Genomic DNA, 26,029 nt, shown 5'->3' with positions numbered 1-26,029 from the left:
AAACAATAATTTTATTTCTAGAATGTTATTTGTATATAAGTTAAATAAATATATATTTTGCCCCTTTTTTCCACACAACTGGTAGCATACTATGTATATACATATATATGCATGTATGGATTTGTTTTTTAACAAAAAACACTACAAATATTTTTTTGTCTTTTCTTTTTTTTTTTTTTAGAGACAGGTCCTGTTGCCCAGGATGGATTGCAATGGCTATTCACAGGCCTGCTATCATAGCACACTACAGCTTCACATTCCTGGCTTTCCTGGCCTCAACTGATCCTCCTGCCTCAACCTCCTGAGTAGCTGGGAATACAGGCATGCCGCTGTGCCTGGCCTTATTTTTAACGTATATATTTTTCTGTAGACAGTTGACTATCTGTGGAAGAATACTCAGGAAAACGGCAACCCTGATTGCCTCTTGAGAATTAGGTGACCAGGGAGAGAAGTAGGTGGGAGTTTTTTTTTTTTTATACTCATACCTTTTGAATATTGTACCATGTGACGAAGTCTATTGGATAAAGACCACCAAGGAACACACCTGCAGTCAAGTTAAGTTTATGAGCTTGCTGCTGTAAGGAAGACTCCACACCAGAGAAACCAAAGATATAACAGTAAGAGGGAACAGAAAGAAACTTTTTTATTTTTTGAGAAGGAGCCTCACTCTGTTGCCAGGGCTGGAGTGCAGTGGTGCGATCTCGGCTCACTGCAACCTCCACATCCCAGGTGCAAGCAATTCTCCTGCCTCAGCCTCCTGAGTAGCTGGGATTACAGGCACCTGCCACTATGCCCAGCTAATTTTTTTTTTTTTGTATTTTTAGTAGAGACAGGCTTTCACCATGTTGGCCAGGCTGATCTCGAACTCCTGACCTCGTGATTCGCCCGCCTCAGCCTCCCAAAGTACTGGGATTACAGGCGTGAGCCACCGCGCCTGGCCCAGAAAGGAACTTTTACAAGATTTGGGCTTCTGTTGAATGATTGAGGAGAGTCTAGGGAAGCCAAGATTGGCTTTGGATTGGGTATCTCAGCAATCTGTTTGGAGGCACGAGGAACAAAGCGAAGTCATTGGTAAGGAAGTGGTAATCACTGAAAAGAAGAAGGTTGTTAGGTGTTTTGCAGGTGTGGTGTGGCCTTGGGAAAAAGTTTTCTGATGGCCTTGCCACTGGCCCTGTCTGTGTCTAGTAGGTACATCACAGTCTGATTAAAATCAACACTATCTTTCCTTTCTCCCTTCTGAACTGACTTTTTTACTTTCTTAAACTGGAATGTCTTATCTATTCAAAAACTAAGGCATATTTTAAAGTAAAAAGATTGAAAATAAACCTTCTCCATACACTTCTTGAGCCTGAATTACCACTTCCCTAGCAAATAAGAGATGTATTTGGCAGACAAGAAAGTCGAATGTGTGTGTGTTTTTTGTTTTTGTTTTTGTTTCTGAGCAGTACTGCTCCTTCCAGCGATCAAATATGAAGAAATAACTATCTTCAGCAAAAAGATGAGGGCAAGTACCCCAGGGCTGCAGTAGCTGATGCCAGGGAGACTGGAGTATAGGGGTGGCTCTGGGCACCACGTCCCCATCCCCTGCCAGGGCTGAGTACTTGGCTCTTGAATCTCTTTTTTCAATTGCTGTTACTCTTTCCCAGGATGCTAACTCTAAGAGAGCACAAGGCTAAAACATGCATTGCCCTCAATAGGAATCTGTAGTAAAGACAGCGATGTTTAGGGCTGACAAAGATCTTGGGCAAGTCACTTCACTTTCCACCATAAAGAAAACGAAAGGACTGGAGCAAATATGTCTGAAATCTTGGCAATCAACATTGACAGCAATCAACCCCTGCTCTCCTCCCCAGTACAACCTTGTTATGTTCACAGTAAAGCAATCACAACAGGAAGAATAGTGTAGCATCATATAAATTGTCTTCCAACCGTTTTCACTAGAGGCAACCCTTAGTTAACAGTTATATGTTTCTCCAGCTATTTTTGTTCAGAGACAGTATCTCCTTCCCATTTCCTATTTAGGAAAAAAAAAGCGTAGCTCGCTGCCTGCACTCATTTAATTTTACATAAATACCCTCTTTGAGGCTGAAGCAAATCTGACTGATTTTCAATGTGAAAATAAAATATAAAAACTGTTCTTGGGGCTAGGCGTGGTGGCTCACACCTATAATCCCAGGACTTTGTGAGGCCCAGACGGGCAGATCACCTGAGGTCGGAGATCAAGACTAGCCTGACCAACATGGATAAACCCAGTCTCTACTAAAAATGCAAAATTAGGTGGATGTGGTGGCGCATGCCTGTAATCCTAGTTACTAGGGAGGCTGAGGCAGGAGAATCGCTTGAACCTGGGAGGTGGAGGTTACAGTGAGCTGAGATCATGCCATCGCACTCCAGCCTGGGCAACAAGACTGAAACTCCGTCTCAAACAAAAAAAAAAAAAAAATGAAAGAAACAAACAATGACAACAAAACTGTTCTTGGAGTTATTTCTTTTTTTTTTTTTTTGAGATTGAGTCTCGTGTCACCCAGGCTGGAGTGCAGTGGTGTGATCTCAGTTCACTGCAACCTCTGCCTCACGGATTCAAGCAATTCTCCTTCCTCAGCCTCCCAAGTAGCTTGGATTACAGGCATGCACCACCACACCCAGCTAATTTTTGTATTTTTAGTAGAGACAGGGTTTCACCATGTTAGCCAGGCTGGTCTTGAACTCCTGATCTCAGGTGATCCATCCAGGTCGGCCTCCCAGTCTTGGAGTTATTTCTAAACAGCACTTGTCTCTAATCCTAATGGAACAGATGTATATGATGATCGGTATTTAATAATTTTTTTTCGTGTGGTAAATTTCAAAGCACGGAACAACACAAAGCGGAACATCACATTCAGCACAAAAATAGCGTGTTTCTTTCCGGATCCTTTTGCCATCCTTGTCGTATTGGGAGCAGCAAATTTTGCAGCGACCAGTTGGATTCTGTTTCCCTGACGTTGGTGGTATGCTCTTGGGGAAATGTCTTCCAGACAGACGAAGAGGTGTGACATCATCAGAGCACGGACGACCTCGAAGGTGTTGCTGCCCTGGCTTGTGATGCTCTTCCAGCATTCTTTCAATCAATGCCAGTCTGAAGTTTATATGGCTCATAGTGTGCTCAGGATTGTCCTTCTTGAACAGGATGTAGGAGTTCAGCACTGTAATGTGTAGAAGGTGGTGAAAGAATTTCTTATACCAAACCTTGTGTCTTTTGCGCTCAGATGGATAAGAAGTAAGCATCTGATCAGCCGAGTCCACCGCTCCCATATTCTCATTATAATCCACAATGACACGTGGCTTTTTAGTTTTCTTTCCATTTCTGTTGTTTACTTCAATCACAGTATCATTGTGGAATGTTGACAACATTGTCACCTCCTTCCCGTCACACCATTTCAGTGCCATCAGTTCACCACAGAATCTGGCTACAGTCGTCCCCTTTGCAATCCTTTTTTTCAGATCATTTGGAATCTGTTTTCTGTTCAAACGAGCGGTCCCAACTGCATCAGTCCTATTTTGATGTAATTCTCTGAAAAGCATGGGAGATATATTAAAGTTATCGAGGAAGACACAATACCCTTGGCCAAGAAGGTCATTGACCAAGGTAAGAACAATGCGCGATGATTTCAGGCCATCGGCTGAATCTTTCAAATTCATACCAGGCCCTGTGTGAACAAGCGCATTCCACACGTAACCAGATTGACTTTCACAAAGTACATATAGCTTCAGACCAAATCGTACTCGTTTTGTCGGGATGTACTGCTTCATAGCTAACGGCCCCTTGAACAGCATCAGTGATTCATCAACTGCAATGTTTCTGTTTGGAGTATATACAGTTGAAAATTTATTTACAAGAAAGTCGAACACAGGTTTGATCTTCTGCAATGAAATATGGGCCTTTGATTGACCAGCAGATATAGAAGAATTGTTGACAAAATGCAGGCACCGAAACAAAAGTAAAAATCTTTCACCAGTCATAATTTGCCTGAGATAAGGTGTATCCAAAAGAGGCCTTGTTGACCAAAACATCTCCAGCTCAGGTTTCTGCACAATACCTTGCAGTAACATTACTGCAAAAAAGACTTTGAGCTCGTCATTGTCAGTGTCTTTCCATTTATCCATTCGCGAAAATCCTTTCGGACCCGGTGGCTTTGAAGCCAACAAGGCAGCTTGGGCATTTGTTTCTCTAGTAATTTTTGAAACTAATTCCTCAGTAAAGAACAGTTCAAAATACTGCAATGGGTCAGTGATATCACTGACATCGACTTTTCTGCCAGGTGTGCCGGTAAAGTCATACCTTTGACGTGGAATCATAGCACGAGCTGACCATTTCATAGAGCGCCCTGAGTCAGATGATGTAGGGCTCTTTCCATCAGATTCTAAATGGGACAGAGGCCTGATCTTATCGTCTTCTAAAGCACTATCCGAAAAAGTATCGGAATCGTCTATTTCCGAAAAATCAGATTCATCAAATGAATCTTCGGCCAGCAACTGTTCGAGACCGGTATTACCATCACGCATAGGAATGGTACGTTTTCTAGGATTTGACATTTCGGCGATTGAGAATCACTATATTTTGTAAATGGAAATACCACTACTAAAAACAGAATGCTATAAACAGAATGATGTCTTTTGTTTCAAAAGTCAATATACCAGAACCATGCGAAAATAACAGAAGCGAGATATTTCGTGGCAAACTTTGGGAGTAAGGTTGTGACTGTAATACACGAGTTATCTCGGCGTAAGCGCTGCAGTCGCCGCACAGCAGCGCGTAATCAAGGGGCTAAGGAGAAATGGGTTAAACGCACATAGAAGCCTTTCATCTCATACGTCTTGGGGAGTCTCTAGAAGTTTTTTGAAAGGTCTCTTCCGGATGGTGTTTCTCCCGAAGCCAGTCTCGTCATCTTTTACTCCCGTGAGGTCCTTGGCCTCCGTGGCTGCCACAGCAACACACACTTGACTTTCACCTCATGGGCAGTCCCCTTCATGGGCACTTGACACACGCTCTGTGCGCCGCCTTCCAATCCAGAGTGCCGGGAGTTTAGGGCAGTACTTCCGCCTTACTTCCGCCTCGCTAGTCGATCGGCCATGATTTCTTCCCTCTGGTTGGATCCCACAGCTTATGACAGAAACGGGCGCCCAGTGATGACAACATCAAGCCGCCGGCGGCGGCGGTGGCGGCCGGGAGACTGGGAGGGCTTCCGGGGCTGCCGGCCTGAGTGTAGAGCTGCTGTCATGGCGGCCGCTCTGTGGGGCTTCTTTCCCGTGCTGCTGCTGCTGCTGCTATCAGGGGATGTCCAGAGCTCGGAGGTGCCCGGGGCTGCTGCCGAGGGATCGGGAGGGAGTGGGGTCGGCATAGGAGATCGCTTCAAGATTGAGGGGCGTGCAGTTGTTCCAGGGGTGAAACCTCAGGACTGGATCTCGGCGGCCCGAGTGCTCGTAGACGGAGAAGAGCACGTCGGTTTCCTTAAGTGAGCATCCTGAGGGCAGCGGGAAAAAGGCTGGGATGGAGGCCGGACAGGGACCCCACCAGGAGAGTTAAGTGTCAGGGCGGGACAACGTCGCTGTCTCAGACTGAAGGGGAGGGTGCCGCTAACGGTCTATGCCGGGAGACCTTGGGAGGCAGTCGGATGCTTTCCCTTTCCCGGTCCTGTACCTCTGGAATGAGCATGGCAGGCGCTCACCCCCTGCCATGGTCAGAGCATGGAGTCAGTTATTTTCAACCTTGTTTTGGCCCCATGTGGGGACGATCATTCCTGGGCCCTGGGGACAAGTGGACCTTTATTAGTCTCTTGTTGGATTCTTTCTTTTATATCTCATCTGGTTTCCCGAGAACCTAGTCGTTTCTTGCATTCACTTCAGTCTTTTGGTAGCTTGATATTATGTAGAAAGATGCGACACAGGTGGGAATTCTCAAAACCCAAAGGGCTTCTAGTGACGACATAGACTGGGAGGCTAATGTTACTGCTTCTAAAATTAACAGGCCCTGAAATCCCTAATCAAAGCACTTTTTTTTGTTGTTTTGGCTTGGGGGTGCGATTGTTGTTCTTTTTTACACTTGAATTCATCGAGGGATTTGCTATATATCACACTTGTCATTTATGTGAAAGTAGGGTTTCTCTACATTGCTTTCTTCTGTCCTTTCGTGCTATTAGTGGAAGTGGGATTTCTGTCTATATTAAAAGACAGGACGAATTTGTTAGCACTAGTTTTGCAGCAGCCTGCTTTGGAAATGTCTAGGCACAACTACGTTGTTTTAAATCTTTCCACCCTTACTTAGTAGGTGAAACTGTAAACTGAAAGAAAATAATTAGGAAGTGTTTCCTTTGGTGGGTTCGTACACCAGCAAATGGTATCTGAACATCAGACAACTTAAATGTGGACATTTAAATCCAAATCTGATTTACATATTTGTTCAGATCATCTAAGTGCCCTTGATTGGTAATTTCAACCTTAGATTAATAAATAGTGACAAATTTACAACCAGTATTTTACTGCCATCTGTCATTAAGAATCTGGCATTAGGACATTCTTTAGAGTTTACCCTAATTAATGATGTTTTAATGATACAGTTCTCATAAAGCTTTAGGAATGAGCCTTAATTGACCATTTGGCCACTCTTCTGCTGTATACAGTTCTTTTAAAAAGCAGAGCTTTTAGAAAGCTACAGAGCAAAACCGTGTCTCAGGAAAAAAAGAAAAGTTGATGGAGAATTAATGTGAGGAGTTTATGATGATAATCTTATTGGAAAAGGGGTAGGTAATTTGTATTGTAGCTGTTTGAAAATAGTATATTAGAAACAAAGTGGGGAAACAACCCTTAATGTTTCATTGTATCTTTTTTTTTTGGAGACAAGGTCTTGTTCTGTCATTCAACCTGGAGTGCAGTGGTGATATGATAGTTCATGGCAGCCTCGAACTTCTGTACTCAAGCGATCCTCCTGTCTCAGCCTCCTGAGTAGCTAGGACTACAGGCGGATGCCACCATGTCCAGCTAATTTTTAAATTTTTTTTTGTAGAGACAGGGTCTTGCTGTGTTGCGCAGTGTGGTCTCAAACTCCTGGCCTCAAGTGATACTTCTGCCTCAGCCTGTCACATTTTTGGGATTACACGTGTGAGCCATGGTGCCTGCCATTTTTCCGGCTTCATTTGGAATCACATGACTTATGTTTTTACTAGTAAAATATAATATATAGTAGTTTGTAACCTGCCTTTTTCACTTAATGTTCTTGAACACCTTTTGATACCATTTCATGTTCTTTCATTTGTATGTAGAAAGGTTGATGGAGAATTGCCAGGCATGGTGGCTCACACCTGTAATCTTAGCACTTTTGGGAGGCTGAGGTGGGAGGATTGCTTGAGCTGAGGCAGTTGAGGCTCTAGTGAACTGTGATCGTGCCATTGCACTCCAGCCTGGGCTACAGAGCAAAACCCTGTCTCTCAGGAAAAAAAGAAAGGTTGATGGAGAATTAATATGAGGAGGTTATGGTGATAATCTTATTGGAAAAGGGGTAGATAATTTGTATTGTAGCTGTTTTGCATGACTAGCACAGGGCTTTGACTTACGTTTGTGCTTATTGGAGGTGGCTTAGGACTTGGTTAGTGGAGGTAAAGGGAATTGGGCCTGAAGATTCCTCATGCCATTTCTTGCTATCATCACAATATATATAAGCCATAATTTATTTAAACAGTCCTCTGTTTTTGGACAGGTGGTTTTCAGGTTTTGTTTTTTTTAACATAGTAATATTATATTCTATACTTTTTTGAACTTTTTATTATAGAAATTTTCAGACATGCATAAAATAGAATGGCATTCTACTGTTTTGTTTCATGTCTTTTGTGTACCTTCATTAATTTTTTTCTGAAATATTTTTAAATGGTTCTAAGCATAATATGATTTTACTTGTAAAAGCATTATTATGTATCTCCAAAAAATAAGGACTTAAACAAAAACCACATTACCATTATTGATTCAACAAAATAATCATGCATTAATATCATCTAGTAGTCCCATTTTTATGTTTCCTCAGTTATCTCAAAAATGTTTTTTATATAATTGTTCTTTCAAATCAGGATCCAACAAGGCCTACCTACATTTTGTAGAGTACATTTTTAAGGACAAATTTAAATTTTTTTTTTTTTTTTTTTTGAGACAGAGTCTTGCTCTGTTGCCCAGGCTGGAGTGCAGTGGCACGATCTCAGCTCGCTGCAAGCTCTGCCTCCCAGGTTCATGGCATTCTCCTGCTTCAGCCTCCCGAGTAGCTGGGACTACAGGCGCCCACCATCATGCCTGGCTAATTTTTTGTGTTTTTAGTAGAGATGGGGTTTCAACGTGTTAGCCAGGATGGTCTCGATCTTCTGACCTTGTGATCCGCCCACCTCGGCCTCCCAAAGTGCTGGGATTACAGGCGTGAGCCACTGCGCCTGGTCACAAATTTTAAATTTTGTATTGCAAACTTTATGTTACTTTTCTTAAGTAAAATGTTTACCTTAGGATGATAAATATATTTGCTTTTTAAAAAATTATTTCTGATATTATTTGTGTTCCACCATCATCAGTTTGTTTTTTCTGGATCTAAAAAAATGTTTTAAAATTGGTTGAGTCAGGGCTGGGTGTGGTCAGGAACTCCAGAGGTCAGGAGTTCAAGATCAGCCTGGCCAACATGGTAAAACCCTGTCTCTAATAAAAATACAAAAAAAAAAAATCAGCCAGGTGTAGTGGCGGTAGTCTGTAATCCCAGCTGCTAGGGAGGCTGAGGCAGGAGAATACTTAAACCCGGGAGGTAGAGGTTGCAGTGAGCAGAGATCACCCCATTGCACTCCATCCTGGGTGACAGAGCAAGACTCTGTCTCAAAAAGAAAGAGAGAGAGAGAGAGAGAGAAGGGAGGGAGGGAGGGAAGGAGAAAGGAAGGAAGTAGAAAGGAAAAAGAAAGGCAAGGAAAGAAATGAAGAAAGAAATTGGTTCAGTCAGGGTCTCATTAAGAAATAGAAGATACACTCAAATTAGAGTAATTCAAGGAGAATTTAATGAAGGGACCAAACAGTGTAGTAATGGTGCGGGGAAACAGCCAGACTGTGCAGTACCTTGGAGCTTACAACCTCAAGGTTATTATCACCGTCTCTAATCCTGAAGGAAGAGGAGAGTAGAGGTTACTAGAACCTTGAAGGGAAGAAAGCCTGCATTGAAAGACACAAGCCAGTCCCTTGACACAGCCAGTCAGAGGTGGCCTGTCAGTGAGAGAGCTGGGGGGAAATACACTAAGCTCATTTTCTTTCCTTCCTCCAGTCTGCAAAGAGGAGAAAGGCAGAGAGTGGATCTAAAGGGCAAGTGGAAGATGTCCAGCCCAGGCATAAGTTAACTTGTTTACATTTCAATTCTGGCTTAGTTTAGTGTGTGCTTTGGAGTAACATTTTTTCATCTTACTTTTTTTTTTTTTGAGACGGAGTCTCTATCTGTCACCCAAGCTGGAGTGCGGTGGCTCAATCTTGACTCACTGCAACTTCCGCCTCCCAGGTTCAAGTGATTCTCCTGCCCAGACTCCCGAATAGCTGGACTACAGGCGCGTGCCACCACACCCGGCTAATTTTTGTATTTTTAGTAGAGATGAGGTTTTACGGTATTAGGCAGGATGGTCTTGTCATCTTACTTTTTAGTAACTATTGTGGATATCATCAGTATTAGTTATTCCTTTAACTATGAAAGAACCTATGAAGATTTAAGAAGCATTATTTTAATATATTATTATAATATTTGGAATTCTCTGATACAGTTGATCATTTTAGAACCATTTGTTTTCCTGAAACAGAAACTTTTTTTCTCAAAAGAGTAGTTTCTCATTTTTCAAACAAATTAATTTTGATCTGTGAAATGAAATTACCAGCTCTTGATAGAATGGTTTTCTAAGTCTAGGAAGTTTAGAATAAATCAGTAAGGAAAAGATGGATGTTTTTAACTACATAAACATTTTAAGCTTCTAGTAACCAAAGTAAATGGGAATTATTTATAGCAAATAGAACAAATGATACTTAAATACCTTTTATTATTTGTTAAAAAGAACAGAAAACCAAAAATTGCAGATTAAAACTAGAACAAAATGCCTTTTTTTTTTTGAGACAGTTTTCGCTCTGGTTGCCCAGGCTGGATGGCTCACTGCAACCTCTGCCTCCCAGATTAAAGTGATTCTCCTGCCTCAGCCTCCCGAGTAGCTAGGATTACAGGCATGCGCCACCTACACCTGGCTAATTTTGTAGTTTTAGTAGAGACGGAGTTTCTCCATGTTGGTCAGGCTGGTCTCTAACTCCTGACCTCAGGTGATCCGTCTGCCTCGGCCTTCCAAAAAGTGCCGGGATTACAGGAGTGAGCCACCGCGCCCGGCCTGCCATTTTTAATAGTAGGAAATTGTTTGCCAGGCGTGGTGGCTCATGCCTGTAATCCCAGCACTTTGGGAGGCCAAGGCAGGCGGATCACGAGGTCAGGAGATCGAGACCATCCTGGCTAACACGGTGAAACCCCGTCTTTACTAAAACTACAAAAAATTAGCTGGGCGTGGTGGCGGCACCTGTAGTCCCAGCTGCTCTGGAGGCTGAGGCAGGAGAATGGCGTGAACCCGGGAGGCGGAGCTTGCAGTGAGCCGAGATGGCGCCACTGCACTCCAGCCTGGGCGACAGAGCGAGACTCCGTCTCAAAAAAAAAAAAAAAAAAAGAAAAGAAATTGTTGGGGGTGATTGGCAAAATTGGAACCGTAATATTGTAATAATAATGTATATTCAATGAAGACATGGCTTTCGAATGGGAATTGTGTGTCTGTCACCTGTCATCTCTACCCATAGAAGGAAAATAATTACTTTCTATGTCAGGCTTCTTTGCTACCCTGGAGTGGTCTTGGGGATTTTCAGAACCTGTTCAGTGTAATTACAGAAACTGAAGGCCGGGCACGGTGGCTCACGTCTGTAATCCCAGCAATTTGGGAGGCTGAGGCGGGTGGATCACCCGAGGTCAGGAGTTCGAGACCAGCCTGGCCAATATGGTGAAACCCCGTTTCTACTAAAAATACAAAACTTAGCCGGGCATGATGGGACATGCCTGTAATCCCAGCTACTCAGGAGGCTGAGGCAGGAGAATCACTTGAACCCAGGAGGTGGAGGTTGCAGTGAGCTGAGATCATGCCATTGCACTCTACCCTGAGTGTCGCATAGAGATTCTGTCTCAAAAGAAAAAAGAAAAGAAACTGAAGCACAGGACAACTTTTGCCAAGGTTTTGTTTGTTTGCCAGTCGCTTTTAATGTCATTTTTCAGGAGAGTTGATTTGGGAATTGGCAAATAAGTAAAGACTAAGCTGGTTTTCTAAACATGATTTTCATTTTTCCAGGACAGATGGGAGTTTTGTGGTTCATGATATACCTTCTGGATCTTATGTAGTGGAAGTTGTATCTCCAGCTTACAGATTTGATCCCGTTCGAGTGGATATCACTTCGAAAGGAAAAATGAGGTGAGGGCACCTGATTTAATTTTTGCCAAAAGCGAGGCTACTGAATACCTTAGCATATATTCCTTTTAGAATTAATAGTTTAGATGGAAAATTCTTTTTATTTAAACTACCACTATTCCTTAAAACATTTAAAATATCCTTATGTTTATTTAATCTGAACATTGAAAAAATTGTAAAGTTGAGCTTCTTGCTCAGGCTTAAAATTTATTTTAAAGCTCCTAATATGATTACATAAAGAAAAGGTAAGATTACTTACTATAGGAGCTAAAGCGCTATGAAAGTTATAATTGAAATATGATTATTGGCCGGGCGCGGTGGCTCAAGCCTGTAATCCCAGCACTTTGGGAGGCCGAGGCGAGTGGATCACGAGGTCAGGAGATCGAGACTATGCTGGCTAACATGGTGAAACCCCGTCTCTACTAAAAATACAAAAAACTAGCCGGGCGTGGTGGCGGGCGCCTGTAGTCTCAGCTACTTGGGAGGCTGAGGTGGGAGAATGGCATGAACCCGGGAGGCGGAGCTTGCAGTGAGCCGAGATCAGGCCACTGCACTCCAGCCTGGGAGCACAGCGAGACTCCGTCTCAAAAAAAAAAAAAAAAAAAAAAAAAAAAATATGATTATTAAGTTGGAAATAATCTAACTTTTCTAAATTAGAAATACTATTCATGACCTGTTTTTCGCTGAGATATTTTGATAATACCTCTTATTACCTATTTGATACTTCATTGATCTAGAAATTTCTGTAGTCCTTTCTTTATGGAATCTTTTGTGTTCAATGGAAATGTAGTATTTCTGGGGAAAACAATGGAGGTGAAAAGAACTATAGTCTAATTTAGATTGCAAGTGTGAAATAGCAAAACCTATTTGAAGTTGAAACATTTGTGTAGATATCTGTAGTCTTCAGAGTCAGCTTCCCGTTATAATAGAACAAATTTATTTATTTATTTTGTCTCATGGCAATAGCATCCTCTTTGGTCAAATCTGACCAGGAAATATATGAAGCAACTTTTAAGTGGTAATGTCTCTTCTTTAAGCTATCAAATATGACTCTATGTTGCAGTAATAAGGCATAGGTAATGCAAAGGCAAAAACCATATCTGGAGGTGGAGGACTAATAAATAATTTTACTGCTGATCTTTTTGGTGTCTGCCCAGCATATTTAGACTGATTTGTAGAGACTCAAAATTGAGCTGACGCATGTTCAGTTAGCACCATAGTATTTACATCTGAATTAGTGTTTACTCCTAACATTTTTTCTTCTTTCTTTGCTTTCTTTGACATTGAAAGTTTTAAAAATGTAATATGTAAATATGCCATAATTCAAATAGAATGAGTCACATACGGAGCTGTCCCATCTTTTACCTTAGCTGCATGTTAGTCCATTGATGGATTTGCCATCATTTATATAACCAGCTGCTATTGATAGACAAGTCATGATTTCTTTCTCTTCCTTTAGCATGTATACTAAACAGAGACAGTTATCAAGAGAATATTCTTTTTTTTTTCTTTTTTTTTTTTTTTGAGACACAGTCTTGCTCTGTTGCCCAGGCTAGAGTGCGGTGGCACAATCTTGGCTCACTGCAACCTCTGCTTCCCAGGTTCAAGGGATTCTCATACCTCAGCCTCCCAAATAGTTGGGCTTACAGCTGCACGCCACCAGGCCCGTCTGATTTTTTTTTTTTTGAGACGGAGTCTTGCTCTGTCACCCAGGCTGGAATGCAGTGGCATGATCTTGGCTCACTGCAACCTCCACCTCCTGGTTCAAGTGATTCTTCTGCCTCAGCCTCCCAAGTAGCTGGGACTACAGGCACCTACCACCACGCCCGGCTAATTTTTGTATTTTTAGTAGAGACAGGATTTCACCATATTGGCCAGGCTGGTCTCCAACTCCTGACCTTGTGATCCACCCGCCTCGGCCTCCAAAAGTGCTGGGATTACAGGTGTGAGCCACCGCGCCTGGCCTGATTTTTGTATTTTTAGTAGAGATGGGGTTTCGCCATGTTGGCCAGGCTGTTCTCAAACTCCTGACCTCGAGTGATCTGCCCACCTTGGCCTCCCAAAGTGCTGGGATTACAGGTGTGAGCCACTGTGCCTGTCCAAGAGAATATTCTTGATATTATCAGTAAAGTAATACTCTAATGCCACTAATAAGTATATTCTTAAAAACAAATTACTTTTACCCCCTACTTTTTAGAGAGACAAGGTCTTGCTATGTTGCATAAGTTGGAGTGTAGTGGTTATTCTCAGGTGCAATCACATAGCCCGCTACAGCCTCACACTGACCTTTAGCAATCTTCCCACCTCAGCCTCCTAAGTAGCTGGGATTACAGGCACACATCGTATCCAGCTTCTTCCTTATTTTTGAAGTTAAATTATTGTCTTAGAATATTTTTTTGTCCAAATTCTGATGACATTTCTTGCTTTTGGCTATTTGGGGTAAGGGCAAAGCTTCAGTTAGAAGGTAGTACCTTGTATATATGTTTATAAATATATTTTGATGGAATAGATTGTTTTGAAGTAGATGAATTTTTTGAAGTATTGACTTTCTCATGTCTTTTTGGAAACATGAAGATTTTTAAAAATGTATATATAGGCCAGGTGTGGTGGCTCACGCCTATAATCCCAGCACTGTGGGAGGCTGAGGCAGTTACATCACTTGAGCCCAGGAGTTTGAGACCAGCCTGGGCAGCATAGTGAAGACCCTGTCTCTACCAAAAAAAAAAGGTTAAAAACTTAGCTGGACATGATGGCACATGCTTGTGATCCCAGCTACCTAGTAGGCTGAGGTAGGAGAATTGCTTGAGCCTGGGAGGTTGAGGCTGCAGCAGTGAGCCATGACTGTACCACTGCACTCTAGCCTGGGCAACAGAGCAAGATCCTGTCTCAAAAAAAAAAATATATATATATATATATGTGTGTGTGTGTGTGTGTGTGTGTGTGTATGTATATGTAAAATTCTTTTATGTTAAATCTGTTCCTTAAAGGACTTATTCATGACTTTTTGTATATTTTAGAATTGTAAGCTTGGAAATGGGGGGGTATGTGGACCACAGTATATGTTATATATACTGCTTTAAACATTTTTTTATATTGAAAACAATATTGGAGGGAATGAGAGCTGTTACACAAAAGAGAATACTTGTATTTTTTTTTAATCCTTTTTACTCTGGTTAAATTTTGAATAAAGTAGTCTCAGCAAATAGGAATATTGTTTTAAATATAGACGGTCCCCAGCTTACAATGGTTCAACTTAGAATTATTATTATTATTATTATTTTTAATTTGAGACAGAGTCGCCAGGCAGGAGTGCAGTGGCGTGGTCGTGGTTCACTGCAACGTCTGCCTCCCGGGTTCAAGCAATTCTCGTGCCTCAGCCTCCTGAGTAGCTGGGACTACAGGCGCATGCCACCATGCCCAATTAATTTTATATTTTTAATAGAGGCAGGGTCTCACCATGTTGGCCAGGATAATTTTGATCTCTCGACATTGTGATCCGCCTGCTTCAGCCTCCCAAAGTGCTGGGGTTATAGGTGTGAACCACAGTGCCTGGCCCTCAACTTAGAATTTTTTGACTTTACTATGGTGCGAAAGCGATACACAGTAGAAACCATACTTTAAGTACCCATAACAACCATTCTTTTTTTACGTTTAGGTCAGAATTTAGTAAGTTACATGAATTCAATAAGTTTCTTATTATAGAATGAGCTTTGTGTTAGGTGATTTTGCCACCTATTGGCTAATGTAAGTAAGTATTCTGACCACTTTTAAGGTAGAAAAAATTGTAAAGTTGAGCTTCTTGCTCAGGTTTAAAATTTATTTTAAAGCCCCTAATATGATTACATAAAGATGTACTCTGATGACTCAGAGGCTGATGCAGGAGAATGGCTTGAACCTGGGAGGCAAAGGTTGCAGTGAGCCAAGATTGTGCCACTGCACTCCAGCCTGGGCTACAGAGCGATATTTCGTCTCAAAAAAATAAAAATAAAACATAATTGGGGGTGGGACAGAGTAGAGAACAAAGTAGGATTCATCTAAGATCCTAATTCTTTTTTTTTTTTTTTTTTTGTGATGGAGTCTTACTCTGTCACCCAGACTGGAATGCAGTGGCGTACCCTCAGCTCGCTACGATCTCTGTTTCCTGGGTTCAAGTGTTTCTCCTGCCTCAGCCTGCCAAGTAGCTGGGATTACAGGCACATGCCACCAAGGCTGGCTAATTTTTGTATTTTCAGTGGAGACAGAGTTTCACCATGTTGGCCAGGCTAGTCTCAAACTCCTGACCTCAAATGATCCACCCACCTCGGCCTCCCAAAGTGCTGAGATTACAGACATTAGCTACTGTGCCCAGCCTTGACCAATATTTTATAAGCATACACCATGAATGATAAATTAGTTTTGAATATATGTGGGATTTTCACTTCTGACATTTTGGCAGAGAAATGCTGGATAAAAATATGACAAACATTTTCTTTTATTAATAAATGCTTAGCTCCCTCCAAAACAAAGGAAATCCCTAGGGGATAAACTATAAACCACTTCGCCATCTGGAGATTTTGATATTCTCTAACCCAGAAGGCTTAGATTTAATTAGCAGTGTGCAGGGAGGAGGCAAGCCATGGGCTTGCTTGGAGTCAGAATTAGATCTAAAATTTGGTCCTCCCTTTGAGCTCTAGTACTAAAATGCAGAAGGCCCTGGATTTTCGGAGGTAAAAGTCTGGCCCTGGCCTTTGGGGGAAAAAGTCTCGCCTGAAAACTGATACTTATGCTCCTATACTCATTACAATCTGGGGTATGAATTTATTACTTTCTGCATAATCCAGGAACTTCCAAGCTGAGCAGTGAACAAAATAGTTTCTGGTTATAATTCCCAAACTCCTGGCAGAAACAAATGCATAATCTCTCTGCAAGGAGATACCCTTTGTATCTTTTTACTTAAATAAAGGTAAATTAAGTCTACTAAACTTACAAAGAACCCAAGAAAACAGTCTACATTGAGTCAGCAAATAAATCAGACCTCCAAGAACTTTAAATAGTAGGATTATTAGATATAGACTGTAAAATAATTTAATATATATTTAAAGTACTTAAGGAAATAAAAGACTTCCGTAGAAATGATATACCAAAATAGGCTATAGATATTTGAAAAAAGAATAAAATAGAACTTCTACAATGAATATAGGCATTGAAATGTACAACTAAATGGATGCATTAAGAAACTGAGCAGAAGTTAGAAGAAGTGGGAGATAGATCAGAAAAGAAATTTCCCAGAATTCAACACAGCAGTGACAGTGAAATAGGAGAGGCAGTTTTCAAAAAGTAAAATGAATCATATGTAAACATGGATGAAAATTTTGATTAAAATTAGTGCATTTTTGGTGAAAAATGTAGTGTTACCTATAGCACTGTTGCAGTGCTTTCTTGCATTATAAAATTTTCTGGCAATATAGCCTTAAAAATTGGTTACATCCAATAATGCATTTCTTAGACCATCAAAAAAATAAAATCCAGTATTTTTGTATCGTATAATGAAGTAAACTCATTACTAAATATAATCAAATAACTTTAGCACCAGAAGGATTCTAAAATAATTTTTGACATAAATAGAAGTTAGGGAACTCATTAATCCCACAGGCCTAGGTAATGACAGAGCTACAACTAGAAGTTTCCAAGTCTAGCATTTTTTTCTCTGTGTTTTGCTGCATATTTTAGACATGTAGATAAAGCTATTTTGGTCAGATTTTCAAGATCAAAAGTTTAGATTTTAAAGCATTTTGGAAAAAACCAAAGGTGTGTATAAGGCATTGCTAATATAATATAAGCAGTTCTTTTAACCAGTAATGTTTTTAATGGAATTACTGTTGCTTTCCCCATGTTGCTTTATCAGAGCAAGATATGTGAATTACATCAAAACATCAGAGGTTGTCAGACTGCCCTATCCTCTCCAAATGAAATCTTCAGGTCCACCTTCTTACTTTATTAAAAGGGAATCGTGGGGCTGGACAGACTTTCTAATGAACCCGATGGTATGTATCAGGCTAAAATAAAGCACTTTACTAATACCTAATTTGCTTCTAGGCAGTGGCAACTTCAGACCCCTGTGAGATAGAAAGCTGAGGTCAGATTGGTGGAAGAAAGGATAATTGTGAGTAGTTTGCAGATTTCAGAAGAACAGTGGCTTTGGGAATATGTAATGAAGAAAATATAATGAGAATTGCACTGTAGATTTGATTATTGAAATGTGTAATAGAAATTGGATAAATGCTTATGATAACATATTTTACATTTCAAATAGAATAAGGATATTCAGTAAGTCAGTCATACTTGGAGCTGTCTCATTCTTCATACTACCTGCATATTTTTTGGGTTTTTTTTTTTGACTTTTTTTAGACGGAGTTTTGCTCTTGTTGCCCGGGCTGGAGTGCAATGGAGCAATCTCGGCTCACTGCAACCTCTGCCTCCTGGGTTCAAGTGATTCTCCTGCCTCAGCCTCCCAAGTATCTGGGATTACAGGCATGCGCCACCACGCCCAGCTAATTTTGTATTTTTAGTAGAGATGGAGTTTCTCCATCTTGGCCAGGCTGGTCTTGAACTCCTGACCTCAGGTGATCTGCCTGTCTCGGCCTCCTAAAGTGCTGGGATTACAGGCGTGAGCCACTGCGCCTGGCCGTACTACCTGCATATTATTGGTCCATTGATGAATGTGCCATCATTTATTAACCAGCCCCTATTGATAGCACAAGTAAGGATTTCTTTCTCTTTTTTTGACATGTGTAGTGAAGAAAAAAGTTATTCTATGGTAATTTAAGTAGTTGGCATTATGAAACCGATGTTATGATACTCACTAATAATGAAACACTAATAGCATGCATTCTTTAAACATTTGTTTTTGTTTTTAATTATTGTAGGTACCTAATAATGTACATTTATGAGGCACATGTGATGTGTTGATACAGGCATATGATGTGTATTAATCATATCAGGGTAATTGGGTTATCCCTCACCTTAAGCATTTATCATGTTTTTGTAAATGTTAGGAGCATACCAATTCCACTCTTTGGTTGTTATTTAAAAATATACAATAAATTATTGTTGACTATCATCAAGAAAGCAGTTTTTAGAAATAAATTGGCCTTTTCTTTTGCTGTTTTTTTTTTTTTTTTTTTTTGGAGACGGAGTCTCGCTCTGTCACCCAGGCTGGAGTGCAGTGGCCGGATCTCTGCTCACTGCAAGCTCCGCCTCCCGTGTTTACGCCATTCTCCTGGCTCAGCCTCCCGAGTAGCTGGGACTACAGGCGCTCGCCACCTCGCCCGGCTAGTTTTTTGTACTTTTTAGTAGAGACGGGGTTTCACCGTGTTAGCCAGGATGGTCTCGATCTCCTGACCTTGTGATCCGCCCGTCTCGGCCTCCCAAAGTGCTAGGATTACAGGCTTGAGCCACCGCGCCCGGCCTTCTTTTGCTGTTTTTAAAAATTGAATTGCTATCTTAGAATTTATCTAAGTAGGCCAGGCGTGGTGGCTCATACCTGTAATCCTAGCACTTTGGGAGGCTGAGGTGGGCGGATCACGAGGTCAGCAGTTCGAGACCAGCCTGGCCAACATGGTGAAACCTCGTCTCTACCAAAAATATAAAAAGTTAGCCGGATGTGGTGGTGGGCACCTGTAATCCCAGCTACTCGGGAGGCTGAGACAGGAGAATTGCTTGAACCAGGGAGGGTGGAGGTTGCAGTGAGCCGAGATTGTGCCACCACACTCCAGCCTGGGGTACAGAGTGAGACTGTGTCTCAGAAAATAAAAATAAAAGAATTCATCTAAGTTTTGTTCATATTCCTTGCTGATAGCTATTTAGATCACACATGATCTATATTCGGAGGCTGTATATCCCCTAGAGAGGAATAAATTCGTACCTAGACTCTGTTGTCAGAGATGAAGAGGCAGGAGGGAGACTGGATGGAAGAAGTCAGCAGTGAAACTCCAGAGCTTATTCATCTTCCATGTTCTCATCTCTGAAATTCTGTGGAAGTGTATCTAGTGCTCCAGTGCGTGATGCTTCTAGGTCATTTTTCAAAACTGGTCTGCTAAAGTAGGTCAGTTTTCCAAGAACCACAGTCATCTGAAAAGAGCTGTTAGCTTGCCATTGGATCACCAATCCCATTGCCAGACTATACATTAAAAAAAAGCGAATAGATAGTTCCATTTGCAAACTATTTGTGTTAAATAACACAGTAAACTCTGCAAAAAGATAGGTGGGAGGCACAGCTATGAAGTGTCTAAAGTCCGAACATACATACAGAAAACTTTTACATTCTATAATAGTCCACCATTGTCAGACAGACAGCACCTTGCTGTCATCAGAACCGGTTCAGTAGAATTGAGATGGTTGCTACTAGTGTTATTGTATAGACAACATTTAAATCTTTAATTTCACCATTGGTTGTTAAGTGCATTTTTTGTTCTATTAACTGTAAAGTGGGGGAAAAATATTTTCTGGATTTTTTTTTTTTTTCTGCAGGTTATGATGATGGTTCTTCCTTTATTGATATTTGTGCTTCTGCCTAAAGTGGTCAACACAAGTGATCCTGACATGAGACGGGTAAGATGATTGTCCAGCTATGGATTTTTTTTTTTTTTAAGAGACAGAGTCTCTGTTGCTCAAGCTGGAGTGCAGTGGCACAGTCAGTCTGAGTGGCCTCATCCTGGGCTCAAGCTATCTACCTGCCTCAGCCTCCCAAAGCGCTGGGATTATAGGTCTGAGACACCATGCCTGGCCCCATCTGTGGGTCTTTGAACCGTATTGTGATGTTTGCTCTATCCCATCGTAGCTGGGTGGCTTGGTTTTTCTCAATTTTATTCTAGTTCCCAAGCCAAATTAATCTAGAGGTTGTATTAACACAGTATCATGTTCCTGGCATTTAATTAGCTGCTTCCATTAGACTAGATAAATTGTTAGTTCTGCCTGATTTAAAGGCCTGGATCTCTTCGTGTAGCTAAAACATCTTACTGGATCCTAGCCTCTTTGTGTGCCTTACTTTTTAAATAGCTGAAATGTGTAATAATTCTGGTATACTTAATCTAAATATTTTACAAAATGATTGCTCCTATGATCTGCCTTTACTTTACAAAACTCTCTTCAGAGTACATACTCAGTTTATGTGTTCAGACACACAAAAGAAATTCAGATAGACTAAGGGGGATGGATAAGTAGAGGAGTGACCTTTGAATTCTGTACCACGAAGCCATACTGGTTGAGCAGAGGGAGAGGATTTGCTAAGTAGGATGCTTGCAATTTAGTGCCACCACATTTTCTCTTTGAATATTGGCTGCCATTTGAACTCTTCATTTTTTTCAAAAAACAATTGTGCATTTTTCCATTCAACCATCAACAAGTATCCTCTGAGTTTCAAAGTTCCCCATTTTATTTAGTATATTGATGTGTTGACATTTTATTCATTCCTGAGTAAACATTTATTAATCAATTTCTAGGGTCTCGATACTGAGATACAGAAATGAATTATAGGCCATTCCTGTCATCAGTAGGCTCAGTCCAGTTAAATGTAGAAAATAGAATGGATTTATCAAATAGTCTTCTTGCTATCAGGGGATTTTGTGACTATTTCTTTTCTTTTTTCTTAATAGAAATTTATCTTATTTCTTAAAGAAATAAGGTAAATAAAAATGTTTGCTAAGATAGTAGGTGATTACATTCTGTGGAAGGTAATAAGGTGTCTATTCCAAGCAGGAATGGCAGAAAAATATTCATAGGAAAAGAAAGATTTTTGATATTTCAAAATGTCTTATTGGTAAATGTTTGCATTTTTGTTTCAGTGTTAGACTGAACGTAATACATCCTATGCATTCCTTGTATATGTTAAGCCAATTAACTGTGACCCAGTAGAGGGAAGCATCAGAAGTCACATTTGATTTAAGTTCATTCCGGCCGGGCACAGTGGCGCAGGCCTGTAATCCCAGCACTTTGGGAGGCCAAGGCAGTGCATCACCTGAGGTCAGGAGTTCGCGACCAACCTTACTAACATGGTGAAACCCCGTCTCTACTAAATACCAAAAAATTAGCTGGGCGTGGTGGCACATGTAATCCAAGCTACTTGGGAGGCTGAGACAGGATAATCGCTTGAACCTGGGAGGCGGAGGTTGCAGTGAGCCAAGATTGCGCCATTGCACTCCAGCCTGGGCAAGAAGAGCAAAACTCTGTTTAAAAAAAAAGTTCATTCCTTGTAAAGTGCTTTGCACATCGTAAGCATCGTAAAAAGTTGATTCAAGAGCTTCAGAAGCTCTCTTCCTTGGCACTGCCTGCAGAGGTGGCATCATCTCCTACTTGGCATCATGGCTGCCCTCAGATCCTTTGTGAAGCCCAAGATCATCAAAAAGAGAGCCAAGAGGTTTATCTGGTACCAGTCAGACCAATATGTCAAAATTAAGCTTAACTGGCAGAAACCTAGAGGCACTGACAACAGTGTTCGTAGAAGATTCAAGGGCCAGATCTTGATGCCCAGCATTGGTTATGGGAGCAGCAAAGAAACAAAGTACTTACCAGCAAACTATCGCAAGAACAGAAAACCAAACACCGCATGTTCTCACTCATAGGTGGGAATTGAACAATGAGATCACTTGGACTCGGGAAGGGGAACATCACACACCGGGGCCTATCATGGGGAGTGGGGAGGGGGGAGGGATTGCATTGGAAGTTATACCTGATATAAATGACGAGTTGATGGGTGCTGATGAGTTGATGGGTGCAGCACACCAACATGGCACAAGTATACATATGTAACAAACCTGTACGTTGTGCACATGTACCCTAGAACTTAAAGTATAATAATAAAATAAAAATAAAAAATAAACCCAAAAAAGCAAAAAAACAAAGTACTTACTACCCAGTGGCTTCTGGAAGTTCCTGATCTACAACATAAAGGAACTGGAAGTACTGCTGATCTGCAACAAATCTTACCGTGCTGAGATTACTCAGGGTGTTTCCTCCAAGAACCACAAAGCCATCTGGAAAGAGGAGCCCAGCTGGCCATCAGAGTCACGAGTCCCAGTGCCAGGCTGCACAGTGAGGAGAAGGAATCAGTGGCTCATGTGCATGTTTTATTTGTGTTTAAATAAAACCACAAAAACTGAAAAAAAAAAAAAAATAGAGCTGAAGAATTGAACAGATTGAAAAATAGAGTTGATACGTTTGCAGGGACTCAAGAGCTGTTACCATATACATTTATTTCTTAATTATTGGGGCATGTTAACATATTTGATTTATGTTTACAATATTTCTTTTCCTAGCCTTATTTGTAAAAGCACCTTCTCCTTTAAAACTTAGGAATAAATTCTACCTTTGTGGGAAAAGCTCAAGCTAATATCCTAACAGTGTTCAATTTGAAATGAAATCCTAGTGTTATGTTGTGTGCCTATAGTCCCAGCTGCCCAGGAAGCTGAGGCAGGAGGATCACCTGAGCACTCTCTCTTAAAAAAAAAAAAAAAAGAAAAGAAATGGTAGATAATGCAGTACTTGCTATCTTTTTCATGTGTGAATGGACTAAAGTCAATTTTAAGTTCACTTTTAGAATGTCACTTAAAATTTAAATGAAGCAGATGTTACATTAATATTATATAACTATCAAACAGTACTTTATAGATTTTTGGGTCAATTAAGGGGGACGACAAATACTCAAAAGTGCCAAGTCCTATCCTGTTTTGCCAATGACTTGTTTGTAACAGTGTGATGCTTGCTTTAGAGTCTAATCGAAGTCACCCGAGCCATACAGCATTCATAGATTTATGAGGCTTATAAATGAACTCGTAGAAATACAGAACTTATTTTCCAAACTTTACTGATACCTCGATATATAGTTAAAAATTAATATTCTGGTTATATGCATCTAAAGAAAGCATGAACTTAAAAATGTACTCATTAAAACAATAAGAAAGCACTTTAATCAGAAAACATAAGATAGGAATATAATCAAATATATTCATTATCAGAAAAACATGTTCTTTATTAAGACAAGTAGAATCAAACCTTAGGCAATCATTTATTGGACATTTACTAGGAGTCAGAATGTTTAGTGGTATAAAGGAGGTATGGAAAATAGTTACTAATGATACATAGGTGAAGTACTATTGAGTATGATGTTGCATCATTCCCAGAACCAGTACCTTTCACTTGTTCTACTCCTTTACTTTTTCTTTAATAGGAAGTGTTAGGAGTTAAAAGACTCGAAGGATCCTACATATCATTGTGCCTTGTCTTCTTGCAGGAAATGGAGCAGTCAATGAATATGCTGAATTCCAACCATGAGTTGCCTGATGTTTCTGAGTTCATGACAAGACTCTTCTCTTCAAAATCATCTGGCAAATCTAGCAGCGGCAGCAGTAAAACAGGCAAAAGTGGGGCTGGCAAAAGGAGGTAGTCAGGCCGTCCAGAGCTGGCATTTGCACAAACACAGCAACACTGGGTGGCATCCAAGTCTTGGCAAACCGTGTGAAACAACTACTGTAAACTTGAGTCATCGCGAACGTTGATCTCTTACAACTGTATATGTTAACTTTTTAGCACATGTTTTGTACTTGGTACACGAGAAAACCCAGCTTTCATCTTTTGTCTGTATGAGGTCAATATTGATGTCACTGAATTAATTACAGTGTCCTATAGAAAATGCCATTAATAAATTATATGAACTACTATACATTATGTATATTAAAACATCTTAATCCAGAGATGAAATCATCTTTCTTTTTTTTTTCACTTAATGTTTCTTTTTTTCTGACAATTTTCTTCAATTATCTGAGGCTTGAAATTGACCTTTCCTCTTTGAAAGGGAGTGGTTGTTATTTTTAGACAGCATGCACATGGTTTTTTATGCGGCCACAGCTTTCAAAATTTTCAGTTCTCCCTGATAATCTGAGGTGGAACCATATGTTGCTGATGTAGTTTCAATTTCTTATTATTACAGTTAGTTTCAGAGTGTGGACATATGAATCACAATAGATCTTATCAACTTTTTTATTCTGGTTGCCATCTATGGTATTCGTTTTACAATTATTGAGTACCAGCTATGTGCTGTGATGCAAGGTAGAGTACAGATATGGATAATATCCAAGTGCTCCTTGATAGAACTTATTATGTAGGGAAGGAGGACAAATAATAACAGAGAATGAATGGCCAGGGGAAAGAAGTACAACAGTAGGAGAGCCTTCTAGAGCCTAAGGATGGGGAATCCACCTTAGAGCTCCATCTTGTAATAGAGATATATAACACAGGTAGCTTTTCAAACCCCTCATCTTTCTGATCATAGCTTCTCAGAGGTGTTAGAAGAGAAATTACTACTTTCTTTTTTTTTTTTTTTTTTGAGACAGAGTTTCAGTCTTGTCGCCCAGGCTGGAGTGCAAGGGCACGATCTTGGCTCACTGCAACCTTCGCCTCCCGGGTTCAAGCGATTTTCCTGCCTCAGCCTCCCAAGTAGCTGGGATTACAGGCATGTGCCACCACGCCCAGCTAATGTATCTTTAATAGAGACAGGGTTTCACCACGTTGGCCAAGCTAGTCTCGGACTCCTGACCTCTGGTGATCCGCCTGCCTTGTCTTCCCAAAGTGCTGGGATTACAGCCGTGAGCCACTGCGCCCGGCCAAATAACTACTTTCCAATCAGGAGTATCTCAAAAGTTTTTTATTTCAATAAGTTACATTTTCACACCTTTTCCTTTTGGGTTATTTTAATTAACTCTCAGGCCACAGTATTGCTTCTAGTCAAGGGCTCCTATTCTCTCCCATACTAAAGAACTCCTGTATTGTTATTAAATCAGTGAAAAAAACCAGAGTAGGTTCCAAACTCAATTTTCTCTTTTGTATTAGGTGCTATTGTTCATTTAAAAATGAGGTACGTGTTTTCTTTTAAAGAAATAAGTTCTGGGTTGGGCATGGTGGCTCACGTCTGTAAGTAATCCCAGTACTTTGGGAGGCCAAGGCTGGTGGATCACCTGAGGTCAGGAGTTTGAGACCAGCCTTACTAACATGGTAAAACCCTATCTCTACTAAAAATACAAAAAATTAGCCGGGCTTGATGGCAGGCGCCTGTAATCCCAGCTGCTGGGGAGGCTGACGCAGGAGAATTGCTTGAACCTCGGCGGGGTGGAGGTTGCAGTGAGCCGTCACGCCACTGCACTCCAGCCTGGGTGACAAGACTGAGACTCTGTCTCAAAAAAAAAAAAGTTCTGATGCAGAACATTAAGTGTCTTTATTTATATTATATACACTGTTACCAAACTGGTTAAGCTCTGAATGATTATACGGGTAAACAGGTCAATGATAGAAATAGGTCTTTTAAAATCGAATCATTTATTGAAAATAAAGTGTTGGAACACTAGCTAAATGTCATTCATTCAACTAGTATTCTAATTTTCACTGAAAATTAGTGTTTTAGGCTGGGTGCGGTGGCTCACGCCTGTAATCCCAGTACTTTGGGAGGCCCAGGCAGGCAGATCACAAGGTCAAGAGATTAAGACCATCCTGGCCAA

General features: G+C 40.8%; 2 protein-coding genes and 1 pseudogene across 2 annotated transcripts; 2 read left to right on the top strand and 1 right to left on the bottom strand.

The window, feature by feature from the left end:
* Positions 1–2,802: 2,802 nt before the first annotated feature.
* Positions 2,803–5,017, bottom strand: PGBD4 (piggyBac transposable element derived 4). The gene has a single exon (XM_025389648.1). The coding sequence runs from the start codon at positions 4,570–4,572 to the stop codon at positions 2,815–2,817; it is 1,758 nt and encodes a 585-aa protein (XP_025245433.1). The 5' UTR covers positions 4,573–5,017; the 3' UTR covers positions 2,803–2,814.
* Positions 5,018–5,153: 136 nt separating this feature from the next.
* On the top strand, positions 5,154–24,235 carry EMC7 (ER membrane protein complex subunit 7). Its single transcript, XM_025389649.1, has 5 exons — positions 5,154–5,492; positions 11,391–11,510; positions 17,392–17,530; positions 20,016–20,096; positions 23,773–24,235. The coding sequence occupies exons 1-5, from the start codon at positions 5,167–5,169 to the stop codon at positions 23,923–23,925; spliced, it is 819 nt and encodes a 272-aa protein (XP_025245434.1). The 5' UTR covers positions 5,154–5,166; the 3' UTR covers positions 23,926–24,235.
* Positions 21,845–22,627, top strand: LOC112627996 (annotated as a pseudogene).
* Positions 24,236–26,029: the final 1,794 nt, after the last annotated feature.

Source organism: Theropithecus gelada, chromosome 7a, assembly GCF_003255815.1.
Source record: "Theropithecus gelada isolate Dixy chromosome 7a, Tgel_1.0, whole genome shotgun sequence".
Taxonomy (NCBI): Eukaryota; Metazoa; Chordata; class Mammalia; order Primates; family Cercopithecidae; genus Theropithecus; species Theropithecus gelada.
Note: the sequence above shows the minus strand (reverse complement) of the source record. Positions and strands in the feature narration are given on the sequence as shown.